The 16917-nt window shown below is 36.4% G+C and overlaps 1 protein-coding gene across 6 annotated transcripts in view; it reads right to left on the bottom strand.

Moving 5' to 3' along the window:
* The window catches only part of PPP4R4 (protein phosphatase 4 regulatory subunit 4), a 103924-nt gene that overhangs the window by 50035 nt on the left and 36972 nt on the right, over positions 1–16917 (bottom strand). For 4 of the 6 annotated variants that reach the window (XM_070357889.1, XM_070357890.1, XM_070357891.1 and 1 more), the window contains exons 3-4: positions 13986–14088; positions 377–524 (exon numbers count right to left, since the gene is read on the bottom strand). In XM_070357889.1, the coding sequence (XP_070213990.1) occupies positions 377–524; positions 13986–14088 (251 nt within the window). Of the gene's footprint in view, positions 1–376; positions 525–2446; positions 3670–3775; positions 3880–13985; positions 14089–16917 lie in introns of those variants that run through there. The other 2 variants (XM_070357894.1, XM_070357893.1) reach the window with 2 other exon arrangements.

Below are 16917 nucleotides of genomic sequence, written 5' to 3'. Positions count from 1 at the left end.
TGCTACCATAAGAAGTTTCTCTGCTTTTCTGTCTTAGCCAATATCTGGAAAACACTGATATTTTAAAAAATAATATCAAGGGGTTATCTTCAACCCAAAGTGTACTTTTTTCTTATACTATAATTAAATGTAAGTGTTGTATAAGAAGAAAATCTAAGAAGAAAGCATAAACTATGGGTCTTCAGGCTTCAAATGGCAATGAATTTTGTGGATTGTTCCAAAATGAGCCATCATGAATTTTAGTCACACCACTGACCAACTCTTAGGGAGAACAGCCTCACTCAATTGCGGTCATCAGACTACCATGACTCAAAGATCACAGCCACATATGAGCGACAATTAGTACACGTAGGATGAAGCATGCCAGGCCCCTGACCTGCGTCCCTGTGCTCCAGGTGCAGTAGGATGACTTGGAGGAAGGAGTGGGCATAGGTATGAACGGACACCGATTCGTCCTGCAGGATGGTCAAAAACGACACTGCAGCCGTTAACTGCATTTCCACCCCTGCAACATGCAGGGCTTCCTGTATAATCAGAAAGAGTTTGCTATTACAGAGATGAGAGATCAGAAGTTATAATTTTTTTTAAATCCAAGGTCATAGAAACCAAACAGTCATATTCTACAAAATAACTATATATGACCTTTAAGGATAGGTACTTCTTCTTAATACTTTATTTAAGAAAACTACATTAATCTGCTCCTGATTGTTTAACTCATTAGACCACATAAAGTTTTAAATGTCTTAGATAATTTATAGCACTCCATTGTTTTACTGCATAAAAATCATAAAAAGTACATACACCTTTAGATAATAGAATTGGCATTTTAACAGATCTCAGTTTCTGTTTTCCTATTTGTATTATACAGTTTGCCACCCCACCGAAAACAATAATGCCAAAACTTAGACAACTGCATGTGTTTTTATTACTTGTATTTCTGCTTCAAAAAATAAATATTATGCATTTTACTATAAAAAAGGAATACACTTATGATTGTGAAAATGTATTTTCCCCTTTAAACAAGTGACAAGAACACAAATTACTATGAAATAAACTGTTTTAAAAAGAATTTTGCTTAATATAAGAATGTTTTAAAAATTATATTTGGCAAAACTAATACAATTATGTAAAGTTTAAAAATAAAATAAAAATTTAAAAAAATTAGTTATATCCATAACCATCTCCATTCACCTTTTAAAGTCAAAGTCTACATTAGAATAGTTTAACAAATCAAAGAGTAAAACAAAAGAAAACCTATCTTTCATATAAACCTCACCAAGGTCTCACCTGTATTTCTCTAGAAGACTATGTAGATGTGCATAACATAAATATAGCCAAAAGCATTACTTTGTTTAATCAATTACGGTAACTACTGGAATTTCCCCTGTATGCCTATTTTTATAACTAATAAACTTGGTAGAACAAGATGTGGAACTTGCATCCATAAAACAAAGTTTCATATCTGCGATGTTAGGAAAATTAGTCTTTCTGCATTATTTCCTAATATATAAAACATAGATATGGCTTCATCTTCTTAAAGATTTGATTTAAATCATTTACATAGAAGTTTTATGACTTACCAACTTGTGCAAACTGAGCATTTACATAATGACCACTGTATATCCAACTGTCTCCTCTACAGCACCCTTGGATATCTGGTAAGAGTCTCATCACCTGAACCCATCTCTCCCCAAAACCTGTTCCTTCTCCTATCTTCTCCAACTCAGTAAACAATACAGGATAACTTTGTCCTTCCAACTTTCAACCCTAAAACTCTGGAGTCATCCTTAACTCCTCTCAGTTGCTTACTTCCCATAATCAAATGAGCAGTCAATCCTGCCCCAAATCTGACCATCAATCACCTTTATCACTACCAGGCTGGTCCAAGCCACCATCATCTCCAGCCTGAATTACTTCAATAACCTGCTCATCAGCATCTGATTCTATCACTGCCTCTCTATTATCCATTCTTTACAGCAGCCAGAGAGATTCTTCTAAAGTCAGATCATGTCACTTATCCACTCAAAACTTGCCAGTGGTTTTCCAACTCACTCAGAGGAAAAGTCAAAACCCTTTCAATGATTTACAAAGATCTGCCTCCCAATTGTCTCTTTTCCCAGATTTCCACACAGTCGGCTCTCTGAACTCCCTCAAGCCTCTACTCTCATCACCTTTTCAGTGAGCCATTCCCTGATGATCCTATTTTAAACTGAAAGCCACTCCTCCACCCCAGCCCTCACCATGACCCAACTGGGTTGATCATCACCATTATCCAACATACAACACAGTCATTTGTTTACAGTCTATCTCCCACATCTAGAACACAAGCATCATGACTACTGAATTTTTTTGTCTGATTTTGTCTGATTCACTACTGTATCCCCAACTCCTACGGCACACAGCAGGCATTCAGTGAGTAATTGCTGGATGACTGAATATCTCTTACCCTTTCACCTAAACTTCCTGCTTTTGTGGCTCTCTCCCTTCACACTTTGTCCACATCTCCTAAAAGTTGGCTTCAAGAGATTTTGAAGTGAGTCCTAAAGATTAGGGATTGGGAGAATTAGATATAAGGCAAAGCAAAAATGGATCATATAGAAATGCATTCTCAATTCTCTATCTTGTCAGTATGGAGATGTTCCTGCCATTTTCCCTACCCCAATGTCTCTGTAACCGTGATTTAGACCATGTACCCAGAGTCCTTAATTCAGCATGGTGGGACCACTGCCAGGCATCAGACTAGGAGATAACACATGTCATTCTACAACACTGAAAGACACAGAGCTGTCAAGCATCTTGCTCAAGGCCAGCATGCTTGTCATCGGCAACTCTAAGACTTAAGCTTTGTTGGCCTAATGCCAAAGCCAAGGATTGAATTCTTTCTCACAGACTCTGCATTCCTCGTCACCATTTACTAAGGCATGGCTTACATCAACCCTGAGTCTGTAGGTGGTAGTGTCAGAGACTTGGCAGATGCCTACATGATGGGGTTCATTCCCAGAAAACTGATCACATATTAGGGTGGCTGATTTCTGTTGCATTTTGTTTTAAACTTTTGTACCACACACACATATGTCATTTCACAAGCTTTTTTCAATTATGTATCTTAAGAGTTCCAGGCTGAAAAGAAAAAGAGAAGCAATGATAAGGTGTAAAGCAGAGCAGCAACTGGTCTCTGAAATAACCCTCCCACATCCCCCTCTCATACTGTTTCCCAAAAAAGCCATTTGCTCCAAACTAAGAATTCTGGATTTGGAAAACACTTCTAGAAGATTTGATGTGGCCAGGATACATCACTTACAGGTTTCAGAAGGCACAGCTTTTATTTAGAAACAGAAAGCACTTTGCAAAGAAATATTTAAATAAATTGTGAGGGCCACAGTGTGCATTCCAGTTCACATGAGTCTGCTGTTTTAAGTTCCAAGAGATGTGATTCTGCCCCTCTTAAAGTCATTAAGGTCCTGGGTTTTGGACGTGTGCGAACTTTATGCAAAGGAGGAACAGGAGGAGTTCTCCAACTTCACATCTTCTTACTGTATTACTTAGTCTTGACTCCCGCAGCAACATATGCCCCAACTATTTTGCATTTAATTTTCGAAAAATCCTCAAGTCTTATCAGGATTTGGGTTTTTCTCTTGTTGTGCTGACTTCAACATCTGGGACTGTCCACTGTTAAGAAACCAGCACAGACTAAGAGACTTCATCAATGCTAAAATTCAATTGATTTCTAAACATATTTTTCTGAAACATAATACAATAAGAACGTGATACTTACCAGTTCCTGTTTCTCCTCCACAGAGTCACACCCTCAGGACAAACATAGTGAGATCCATACTCTCTGGGTAAATAAGTGTGCATCCTCATGGACCTTGGAAGACACTGAAAAGTAAATTCCTCTATTGCTTAAGTGCATGCCTTAATGCCGGTTACTGTTCCTCTTACATACTATCGTGTGGCTGGCATTCCAACTCAAATTCCTCAAAAATGAAATAAGACATTTTATAAATGAGTGAATGGTACACTTTCAAATTTAAAAAAACAAGTCCCACTCAAGGAAGGAAAATGTACTAGACACTTCTGTGTTTCAATTCAGTCTTTAGTTAGCATGAATGCTGCAAGAAAGCATTTTGTAGACAACGTAATACAGTCCCTGCAGAGAAGGAAACTGCTGCTTCCAATAACCCCACATCATACGCATCCAGAAGACCTTTCTCTTTACCGTCACAACACAGAGAAGCATAAGTAAATCACTGGCTTATTCCAAAAGAGCAAATATTTTGAGTCCACATATTTGGAAACTAAACTTTTAAAATAAATAAATGTATCTACTGTAAAGACTGCTGTTAAAGGTAAAGGAATCCTAAAGTTACAAAGTATCTTTGTATATTTTTAGAGATAACATCACTGATTATTTTGAAATTAAATAATAGGGAGTTAAGTATGAAAATACTAACCTGGGGCAGATATTAAAATACTAACCTAGTATTTATATTTTATATTAAAATATTAACCTATGACATATAAAATATCTGGGGTTCTGAGAGCCACAGTATGGGAATTTTAGTACCTAACAGTAATAGTGAACAACTCTTTTTACTATATAATTATACTATTTATAAAAGACTTTAGAACTGATTTAAATATGAATAATTGGAACGCCAACCATGAAATATCTTTAACAATTTAACTACAGTATCTCATTCACTCCCTGATCACTCACTGCCATGTTCCACACTTACATGAAGGATGGGGAGAACTAGTTGAGAGTATCAAAAATCAAATTCTGAGAGGGGAAAATAAAGAGGAGGCAGCAGACAGGAATAAAAAGGGTGTGTTTTACCCTCTTTTAATCTGTTTCAGTGATCAGCAAGGTTCATGAGGAGGTACACATAAAAATATCAGAAGATCTCTTTCCAAAAAAGGAAATAGCTGTACCAATAGAAACTATCACTAGATGACTGCAAGCATGCAATGAAGTATCCAGCCATGCATAATCACCAGGACATCCAAAAAGATCAGTGCATTTCAAGACCACGGTTCTGAAACGGAACTTTGAGCTGGAACAACTCTGTCATTTTTCACACATAATAAATCAGACTCATCAGAAATTTCATGATTTACACTTGAACTGTAAATAAAAATTTAAAACACTGCAAAAAAAGGATGTGCCCATTTCAAAGAAATAACTAATGGACACAAGAGCTATAAATAACCATTTCAAATGTTCCACTTTATTAAACATTTTTTTGAAAAAAGAAATTATAAACGGTTTACAGGGGGAGATGGCACTGGAAAGTGTGACACATTTCTATAAGCAAGTAATGCCTTCTTTTCTCTCTAGTCAGTCACTTTCCCCTTCTATCCTAATCTCTAAGCCAATGAAAGTCTAATTTTGATAGTATAATTTTAATTTCAGTCACAGCTATTTATTAAGCTGCTGTTGCTATTTAGTTGCTCAGTGGTGTTTGACTCTTTGAGACCCCATGGATGGCAGCCCACCAGGCTCCTCTGTCCATGGGATTTCCCAGGCAAGAATACTGGAGTGAGATGCCATTTCCTTTTCCAGGGGATCTTCCCAACCCAGGGATTGAACCTGCATTTCCCGCTAAGCAGGAGGATTCTTTACCACTGAGCCACCAGGAAACTCCTATTTATTAAGTACCAACATCACACAAAGTATTCTGAGAAACTGGAGAAAAGTCAAAGACATGTTTTCCTACCTTTGAGGGACTGCTATTGATGATATACATTCCAATATTGAAACATATCCATTTAGTTACAGCCAAGGAGCTGAAGACATAGCACAGGGCAGGGCTAGCAATGCATCTGGTCATCCTGTAAGTACGCACTCTCATTCGATTCTTTCTGCTGAAATTCCCTATATGTCCACGCACATCACTGTGAGGAAGTGGGTGGTTCCCTGTTCTCCAGTAAGAATCAACAAACAGTCACATCTGCATCACCAAAGGAGGTTCTCTCCAGCCTCCTGACCTGCCCAAGGGGGCGTGTGGCAAAGAGCCCACCAGTGAGTGCCAAGTTCCCTTGTGTCTGGAGCTCTGAGCTACTCCAAACGGATAGCAATCTTTAAAAACGTTTTAACAGTTTAGCTGATTTTTCCTAACGATTTTATCTGGTGCCCACTTCTTCCTCTGAAACTCTTGTCGAAAGTCAGCATCCTTGTGTCCCATTGCTCTTCAGAGAGCTCTTCTGAATAGACTTCACTTGTTTCTTTGTGACCACTTCTGATGGGCTTGAGAAAAGTTACGATCATGTGAATTTTGTGAACACAAGCCATCATTGTTAGAACAGGAATGATGCTTTCCTGCACATACCTAAGTAGAAGTGGATGGGACTATTTTGTTTCTGACTCCTGAATATGCCTTACTCTCTTACAAGCTTAACCGTACATTTAAAAGAATGCTTGTGAGACCTCATCTAGAGTGTCAAGATGTTCTGATATGGGAACATTTTCTAGGCTATCTACCTCAACACACTACCAAAAGGCTAGTAAATCCATACAGTTTTAAATCAAACAAAGACCTTTATTACGGTACAATATGTGAATATCTTCTTAGTTTTATAATTTTGCAAGGATTGTAGATCAACATATCCATAAATTATCCTTTGTGTCATCCAAATGCCTAAAGTCAGAAACCATATTCAAGTAGTAATGGTGGTCCCATTATCACAGAAAAGAAAGATTTTCTAATTAAGAGATTCAGAAGTTCCAGCTCATTTTTACTGTAGGCAGGATAAAAATAACAAATGATTGAATGACTAAGAAATTTAAGTGAGAACACTGGTCTCCACTAGAATTTATCATACTGAAAGGCAGTATTTTTAGATCTATTAAGAATACTAGCTTGTGTAATTTTTATATATGTCCGGAAAACAGCTATATTTACAGTCAATGTTTTCATTGAATTTACTATCATCAAAGAATTAATGATGTTACTCTATTTTGTCTTTATGGATATACATAAAAAGATATAACACAGATATTATTTTCAGAATGCATTGTGGTCAGTGTACTTTTATTTTTGAGCTATAAACCAGAGAAGAGTCATTTTATACCATCTGTCTATGCTCTCTAAATCCTTTGGTTAATGCTACTTTTTTTTTTTTCTTAGTGAACTGGAAGAATAAGTTACACAATTTTATGCTTCCTTTCCTGTAAAAACTACTCATAAGATCAATTCTGGCCCTGATAAATTTTCTCCATCAATCTGACATTACAGGAATAACTTCACTTTCTTCTTCACCTTACTTCACATCAGAGTGTCCTTAAATGCTTAGCCTGTCAGTAGAGACCTGCTCTACTGTGGGCTTTTTATGACCTGCAGGGAGTCTGGAACATCATGTTCTGCTTATTATGTAGAACTGTGTTGCCTTTACAAAACCCTTTTTTTTTCAAGAACTTAACTTTTAACTTTTCTCAGAAAACATCTCGGGCAGTGAGGAAGACAGGTACTTTTATTTTTGAAGTACAAACCAAAGGAAAAGGCAATTTGTATCATCTCTGTGCTCTTTAACTCTTTTAGTTAAGACTATTTCTTTTTTCCTTGGTGTATTGTAAGAATAAATTATATAATTGCATGCTTAAACAAAATATTATAGTCGAACAGAATTTTTTCAGCCTAGATTTTCTCAACTGTCAAACAAGAATAAATATATGGCATGGAATTGTTAAGAAGTTTAAGAGGATGTATCTAAACTGCTGAGCACAAGGCCTGGCCCACGGGGAGGGTTCTTCACTTTACTATCTTTGTTGGATCCACATCTCTGTACCACTTGAAACAGAACTTAAAGAGTAGGTAAAACTTTCAGTAACAAACATATTTATTTACATAGTAAAGGTTGTCTATAAAAAATTTTTAATAAAATTTTTTAAATCTACTTTTATTCAGTAGATATAAAATACTCAAATAATCACATTGGGAGAAACTTATGAGAAAAGTAGAAGTGATAAATCTTTTCAGAATCAAAAGATGGGGGCACCACATATTCTGATCTTATATAATCAAGTTTCATGTGATTAAGTCTACTTTATCTCTTCCCTAATATGTATCTTTCTCCCACTCCTCCCCGCAAAAAAGGTCTCCCTAGAAACGTAAGTCAGCACCGTATCACTCCACTGATAGACTGTTTATACTTCTCATCCAAGAATGCCATTAGTGGTTCAGGCCAATGTGTCATTGATCTTTCAGGTAGACACTTACTGTCTCAGAATATTAAGCTCAATCAATGCTCGTTTTAAAATTATTTTTGAGTGCCTATTTTTGCCAAGTACTTTTCTACATTCTGGGGACAAAGTGATAAATCAGACTGACAAGACTTCTGTCCTGATGGAAGAAACAGAAAAGAATGGTAGGTGGGGTAGAAAGCTAGTCAGGGTCATTTTAGAGAACTGAAGGAGTTTTATTCTACCTGAAATGAGAAGTTACTTGTATTACTTTCCTCTATGTGCATGCTCAATTGCTCAGTTGTGTCCAACTCCTTGCAACCCCATGGACTATAGGCTGCCAGGCTCCTCTGTCCATGGGATTGTCCAGGCAAGAATACTGGGCTGCCGTTTCCTACTCCAAGGAACTGTCCCGACCCAGGGATCAATTCCACATCTTCTGCATCTCCTACAATTGGCAGGTGGATTCTTCACCACGGAGCCACTTTCCTGTGGTTGGTATGATAAATTAGCAAAAACTGAAAGGCTTAGAACAACAGAAATGTATTCTCTCACCGTTCTGGAGGCCATTAGTCCTAATCAGTATCACTCAGTCAAAATCAAATTGTTGGCAAGGCCACACTCCCTGCTAGGCAGGATCAGGTACTTGCCTCTTCCAGCTTCTAGTAGTCGTTGGCCTTCTTTGGCTGGTGGCCACATCACTGCAGTCCCTGCCTCTGTCTTCATGCTGCTTCCTCCTCCAGGTTTGGGTCAAACCTCCCTCTGCATTCCTCTTCTAAGGATGCATGTGCTGGCATTTAGGGCCCACCCTGATAATCCAGGATAATCTCCTTCAGTCAAGATCCTTACCCACATCTATAAAAGCTCTTTTTCTAAAGAAAGTGACATGTATAGTTCCGGGATATGGTAGGAACTGTTCTGCCTACCACACCACTTCAGTAGTTTTCATTCAAGAAGAAAAGATATGATTGATCTCTCTGAAAGATCTTTAAAAGATCTCTCTGAAGAAAAAAATTAACTATGTGAGATGATGGATGTATTAATTCATTTGATAGGGGTGAGTATTTCACAATGTATAATATATATTAAATCATCGCATTGTATACTTTGAATATACACAGTTTTCTTTGTCAAAGTTTATTTGTTCCTAAATAAATAAATAAATATATTAATTTGTTCCTAAATAAATAAATAAATGAAAGATCCCTCTGGCCGAATGGGCTCCAGACAGCAAAAGGAGCAACAGGTCCAGTGAAGAGGCTACTACAGTAATCAGAGGAGAGATGACTAAGGCTTAGGAACTAAAATGACATATTACTTATTTATTGACATCATGATTAGCTAATGAGACAGTGGTATAGCAGTTAAGAGGAAGAACCTGGGTGTCAGACTCCTTATTCAAACCTCATCACACCACTTGCTAGTTTTGTGACTTTGGGAAAGTTAACTGACCTAAGTTGTGACCCATATAGAACTGCCATGGGCATTCAAAGAGATAAAAAATCAACAAAGAGCTGTAAAATGTTTGACAGAGTGCTTCACCCATCTTAAGACCTCAACAAATGCTAGCTATTTCTATCTGTTCCTGACATTGCACATCTTCTAATAGATGGTTTTATGCCATATCTTTTGGTTCCCAAAGTAAGTGAAAAAACAATAACAGGATCCAATAACTCAACAAGCAGAGACTTTTTTTTGTGCTTGATTTATAAAGAAGGCACTGATATCACATGGTTAATGATATCACTATTTTAAATTTTATAAAGGACCACAGTATTTTAGAAATGTATGCTGGTGAAACAAATTCTTTCACTTTTAGACAACCAAAAGTTCAGATCAAATCTTAATATCCAATATTAATTCAATGTAATATGTCATAGGAAGAATTCAAACTTAATCAACAAAGACCACAGAAAAAGCCTTCCTTTTTCAAAAGATATCCTAGGATTAAAAACAGATACAGTAATTACAGTAGACCCTGAACAACATGGTTTAGGGGTGCCAATCCTCCACTTAGTGGGAAATCCAAATAAAACTTTACAGTGGACCCTCCCTGTTTCCCAGATTTGGTAACCACATATTCAACTGAAACCTGATGATGAAGGACTGCGGTACATATTTACTGAAAAAGTTCAAGTAAAGATGGGCCCAAGCAGTTCAAACCCATGCTGTTGAAAGGTCAACTGTACATTCAGACACGTCTCATATCTAGAATTAGAGAATCTGAATAGAGGTCAAAATGTTTCCTTTCTGGACTCTTACTTAAATTAACCTTGAGATGAGTGATCTAATTGCACTATCATTCATCGTCCACTTTGGATAGAATTTAGAAAGCAAATTGTAGAATACTACGATGAGTTCAGTTCTAATCCTGCCTCTCTTTCTGCCATTTTATTTTTAACCTCAAATTCCTTCGTCTCTAAAACAGTGAAAACAGCAACCTGTTTTAAAAGCCATTTTTAAGTTAATACATTATTATAAAGATGAAATGCATATGCTATACAACAAAACAAAAACAGAATTTAAAATATTTTGTTTGGTGAAATTTTATAATATATAAGGCCAGAAAAATCTGCATCACTTCATCTGATGTTCTTCAAGGTAAAGATAAGGTACAGTGTGAGTTCTAAAAAGCTGCTTATACTACTGCTATAAATGTGAAAAGAATCTGGAGAACGATTAACTTCTTACACAAAATATTTATTATTCATGTCTTTAAATTCTAGAAAAGTGAATCAATCATAGAAGATTAGCATTAGTAAGTATTCAAATTATTTTTCCCTGTTGATGTAATAAACTATCAACCAAGACACTCAAAACCAGCAGAAACAATCCAGAAATCTGGAAGTCATTCCTCCATTTCCCACATCGGGTCCGTCATTAAGTTCATTCTATCTCAATAAATACATCTCAGATATATCCACCATTCTCTGTCATCCTAATTTGCTCTCCTGCTCCAAGCCAGCTTCACATACTACAAGGACTAGAGCTGCAACTTCCTCCCACTCCAATCTACTCTCCACACAATTAGCAAAATGATCACTGCAAAATGTTAACGGGATAAATCCTTCTCAAAGTCCTGCCCAGCTTCAAGTCTTCAAGGCCTTCCACTGTTCGAAGAAAGAATGACTCATGCACGCTCTGTCACTGACCATCTCTCTAACCTCTTCAAGTCACAACCTACCCTTACCCACTGGACTCCACCACACTTACGACCTCTTTGAACTCCCCCAACTCCTTCTGCTCTCTCTGCCTGGACCACTTGTTCTCATCTCCTCAAATGGCTGTTTCTCCTATCCCATCCCTTCAGCATTCAATTCCTCAGAGATGCTTCTTTGACCTCCCAATGCTGTTAGTGCCCTCACACTCCCAACTCCCCCACCTCCCCCTCCCCAACTTTACTCTGTTTTTCATGCTCACCCACTTGTTTAATGTCTATTTCCCACCCCCCTAAAAAAATTCTTTGAGGGTAAGTTCTTGTTTTGTTCACCTCTGTCTTCTCAGAGCTTAGAACAGTGGGAGGTACTCAGTAAATATTTATGAAGCCATTATTACTAAATGCTCACTTTGAGACACAAGATTGCTTTTTTATAAAATTAGCTAAGAGAGTATGGCCATGCAAAAGTGAATAAAGCAGCTCTGTGTGATTTTTGTCATACTTGTATCACCTGGAAGTCACCACTCACAGAAGCAAGGCAGAATTAAAGAAGGTGTTATGTGTACCAATAAATCTTAATATTGAACATTATGATTTTAAATGATTTGCTCATAAACATAGGTTTTATTATTTGAGGTGCAGTTGCTTAAATGTTCAGCTGCCTACATTTTACATTAAACCCTCTATTAAAGTCAGTATTATTGCCCCCATTAAAAAGTCTTTCCCATTTGCTTAATTCATCAGCATTTTTACATAAAGTCAGAACCACACATTAAATAATCCCCTATGCTTGTTCTTTCATTGTTTTCCATAGTTTCTATGTCTTCCTGATACAGAATCTAATCAGGGACTGTTTTCTACATTTTATAGTAAAGGGTAAGATAGATGAGCATCCTAAATAAATGGCTGCTTGTTGATTAAAGAAATAAATGAAATCATTCAGCAATAAAGATTTTCTTAGTATAATATAATCATTAGTTTATATTTTCCTTATATGCATTTATTTAGTTAATCTTCTGTATTATGAATTAAACTTAATATTTCTTTAAAAGGCTACTAAAATCTTGTCCTCTATAACTCAGTTACATAGTTTCAGCAGAAACATTTGATTCTTTGTATAAATACTCTCTATGTAATATTCTGTATATATTTCCATGAAATTAAAACTTTTTTTAGACATTAATATTTAATTAACTTTAGTGTGAACTCTTCGGCAAACACTTTTTTTCAAAATAATTCAGAGACCTCTAAAGCTCACCACTGTCTGTCCTTCACCTTTCATTCTTGCTTTATGAAACTTACAACTTGCAGCATGTTCTCTTGGCCCAGATTCAGCCTGCTCAATGCAGAGTGTACAGTGTGCTCAATATTTTGAGCTATAAATCTAATTTGCTTATGCATAATAACTCCTTGGTCAAGAGGATCTACACCTGTTCCCTTCTACAAGTGTTTAACTGGTATTCCCAGGTGACATACTAACAAGCTTAGGTCAGTTAATATCACTTCAGTTGAATGAGAAATTAAACCTAGATTGTATAGACTTAATTCCACTGAAATTACAGAATGAGCTGAGAAAAACAGACATGAAAAAGCTTCCTTTGCTTTTGAATCACATACACTACTAAAAAAAAGCAATTTCTCCATTCACCTCTATAATGTGTTAATATATATATATATATATATATATATATATATATATATATATACAAAGTACATCCATACTGTCTGCATAGAAATCTGGGCATCTTATAAAAATAACATGTTATATCCCTGATCTTCATCACTGGAAGCATGCTGTATATGCCTAAAAATAAAACCCAAGGGCACATAATAATAATATTTTAAACACATATAAATTAATTAAAAAAAATTTTCTTTAAGTTAATCCAAACAGAAAGCCAAAGCAAAGTCTATAAAACTCACTATTCGCAAACAGAACCCCCAGTACTATGTAACCTCCTTGACCTCATTAGCAGGTAAGCTCCCTGAGGACCCAAAAGGCATCATCTGTTGTGTTCATTCAAGTTCTATTACAGAACACTTTGCATATGGTACAAATAAATAATAAATAGTATGCATCAGATATTTAATATTATATATTAATAATCAATATTAAATAAAGAAAAGAAAGTTCTAGTAGATCAAACATTTTATTAGTAGCAGGAAAACTAATCTGAAGGAATTTAGAAAGGAATTAAATATAAAACTAAAACTGCAGTGGCCATAATCCAATCTTTATTTGATGATTCTTGAGCAGTCACCAAAAGGTGATTATTAAGACTATCAGTTAAATCGTATTATCAATGTTCTAGAAATACTATTAATAATATGTTTGTCAACAGAATACCAAAAAAGATTGCTATGATTTTATAAGACTAAAATTTTTTTAAGCTACTGAAAACATAATGTTTCTACTGAGAAAATGATTACAGAAAACTTTGTAGTTTAAGATCTAGATTTCTCCATTTCCATCAGCTAAGTTCTCTAAATATTTTCAAAATAATTCAAAATATTTATAATACTTCCTCCACTCAGTGGTTAGGTACAAAAGATCAGCCATCCAAAGCTCTGAAATTTTCTCCTGGCAATGACAACGTACTACTGGGAAAACATGATGAATTCAAATCTTATTTCACAGCAACTTACTCTAACTTTTGGCAAGACTCTCCGAAGTGTCTCAGCAGGGTTCTGTCGCATCAGAAATGGAAGATTCGCAATCACGCTTGTTCCCTGGATATCCTGACCAGCACTTACAAAGAAAACACAAATTTAAGATTTGTAACTATAAATTTGTGATTATAATTTACATTGTAAAAAGCATGGATTAACTTGAAAACAACTGCTTTTAATAATGAACACCAAACTTCTGACAATTTTAAACTTTAAATGCATCAATTAGATATAAAAATTAAGCCAGAGATGAAATTTCATTAGGTAAATCTTACAACAAATACATGGAGATATTAATTATGTTTATGCTAAAACATGATTATCTACACGTCTTACTGAAAAAATATTGAGACCATTATTACTTACTTTAAAATTTGACCTCATTTTCCCCTATGACCTGCCAGTTTGCTATACTTTATAAAAATAGATTTGGTAAATTTCACTATAGTAAAATACTAATAATCATAACAACAGCAGGGACAGCAACAAAATTAGCTATAGCAGAATCATACAACTTTCTTCTAGTACAATGAAACTATCTGTTGCACTCCACTGATTCCGAGTTGCCAGAAACTTAATAATATATATACTCTATATTTTTAAAAGTCAGTAGGGTGTATTTATACGGTACCTTTTTGATACAGCATTCATTAGGTCACTAAAATGTTACCAAAACAATCTGTAATACTCTAGCCGCCTAAATACTTCAAATTCTTCTCAAGAACCATTTTCATGCAAAAACTTACTTGTTTTTAAAACATAAGCTAAGCAACATAAGTTGTGCAAGTAACTTGAAACATAGCTATAACAGATGTCATTAAATATGGTGTCACCTCAGAAAGAAATTCCACCTATCCTTAACTGATACTAATTTGAATGTTAATTACTGATGCCATAATATTTAAGTAAAAATGATTTTAGTTAACTCTCCAAATGGGATTATTTGTTAGTACACGTATATAAGGCCTTAACAAGGGGACTTCCCTAGTGGTCCAAAGGTTAAGACTCCGTGCTTCAACCGCAGAGGTCATGAGCTCAGCCTCTGGTTGGGGAACTAAGATCTCATATACCAAGTGGCACAGCTGAAAAAAAGACCTTAATATGGCTTTTTTAAAGAGTGTTTTCAAGTATTATTTTATTTGCTTCAGTGCTTTGTAAATCCTGCTAATAAGCAGCATATTCTGACTAAATGAAGCTGCCCTGCTGTGAAAAAAAAGTCTTTTCCCTGCTGCAGTATCTCTGTTTAGTCTCTCAGTCATGTCTGACTCTTTGCGACCCCAGAGACTGTAGCCTGCCAGGCTCCTCTGTCCATAGGATTTTTCAGGCAAGAATACTGGAGTGGGTTGCCATTTCCTCCTCCAGGAGATCTTCCCAATCTAGGGATCAAACACGCATCTCCAGCGTCTCAAGCGTTGCGGGCAGATGCTTTTCCACTGAGCCACTGTTACAGTAATGGTAGCCTGCAAAATATAGGTCAGTACAATCTTTCCACTATTCTCATCACTCTCTAAGTGAATACTTTAAGAGACAAAATTCAAGAAGGAAAGAGAAGGGAAGGAAAACGGAGAGCCATGCCAAGGTGAGGAGAAGATCAAAAATGGGAAAATAAAATTGCATATAAAAGTACTACTTGCAGCTGGTTGAATGGTACATATGTGTGTGTGCTCAGTCACTCAGTCGTGTCGGACTCTTTGCAACCCCATGAACCGCAACAGGCCAGGCCTCCCTGTCCATCACCAACTCCTGGAGTCCAATGAGTAAGCGTCTTTGATTTCATGGCTGCAATCACCATCTGCAGTGATTTTGGAGCCCCCAAAAGTAAAGCCTGACACTGTTTCCACTGTTTCCCCATCTATTTCCCATGAAGTGATGGGACCAGATGCCATGATCTTAGTTTTCTGAATGTTGAGCTTTAAGCCAACTTTTTCACTCTCTTCTTTCACTTTCATCAAGAGGCTCTTTAGTTCTTCTTCACTTTCTGCTATAAGGGTGGTGTCATCTGCATATCCGAGGTTATTGATATTTCTCCTGGCAATCTTGATTCCAACTTGTGCTTCTTCTAGCCCAGCTTTTCTCATGATGTATTCTGCATATAAGTTAAATAAGCAGGGTGACAATATACAGCCTTGAACTGGTAGGCGAATTGTTTACCACTGAGCCACCTGGGAAGACCAGGTTGAAGAGTGCCCTCCCCCATAAAATATATCTACTCCATAATCCTGGAAACTGTGAATGTTATCTTAATTTGAAAAGGGATCTTGAGATAAAGAGCTGGTCATGGATTATCCAGTAGACTATAAACCAAATAACAAGTGTCCTTAAAAGAGACATTCAAAGAAGATAGAATAAGAGGCAATCTGGCCACAAAGCAGAGACTGGAGTGATACTGCCACAAGCCAGAGAGTGCTGACAACCACCAGAAGCTGGAATAGACAAGCAACAGATTCTTCCCCAGAGCCCCTCTGACACCTTGATTTTGACTCTGTGGCTACTGATTTCAGATTCAGTTGCTATTTTTAGCAACTACTAGTTGCTAATGAAGAGACTTAGCAGTAGCAGCAGCAGCAGTTGCTAAAAAAGTACTTGCTACCTTTAGCATCCAGAACTGTGAGAGAGTACATTTCTGTTGTTTTAAGCCATCCAGTTTGTGATGATTTACTACAACACCATGAGAAACAAACAGACCACTAAAGAACTAAGAGAGGAGAGAAATACCTGAAAAAGGAATGTTTCATCTGACAATGCCTGGGCCAAAGTAGAAGTTTAGCAAAAATCTCTTAAAAGGATGGATGAATGGATAACTCATGGCATGAACTGATGTCACGAATATTTAATATGAACATTCAGTAAATTTTATTTACTTACTTTGCAGTTAGGAAAATATATGATCACTAATACCTCATAGATA

The sequence above is a fragment of the Bos mutus genome, chromosome 21, assembly GCF_027580195.1.
Source record: "Bos mutus isolate GX-2022 chromosome 21, NWIPB_WYAK_1.1, whole genome shotgun sequence".
In the NCBI taxonomy this organism is placed as follows: domain Eukaryota; kingdom Metazoa; phylum Chordata; class Mammalia; order Artiodactyla; family Bovidae; genus Bos; species Bos mutus.
Note: the sequence above shows the minus strand (reverse complement) of the source record. Positions and strands in the feature narration are given on the sequence as shown.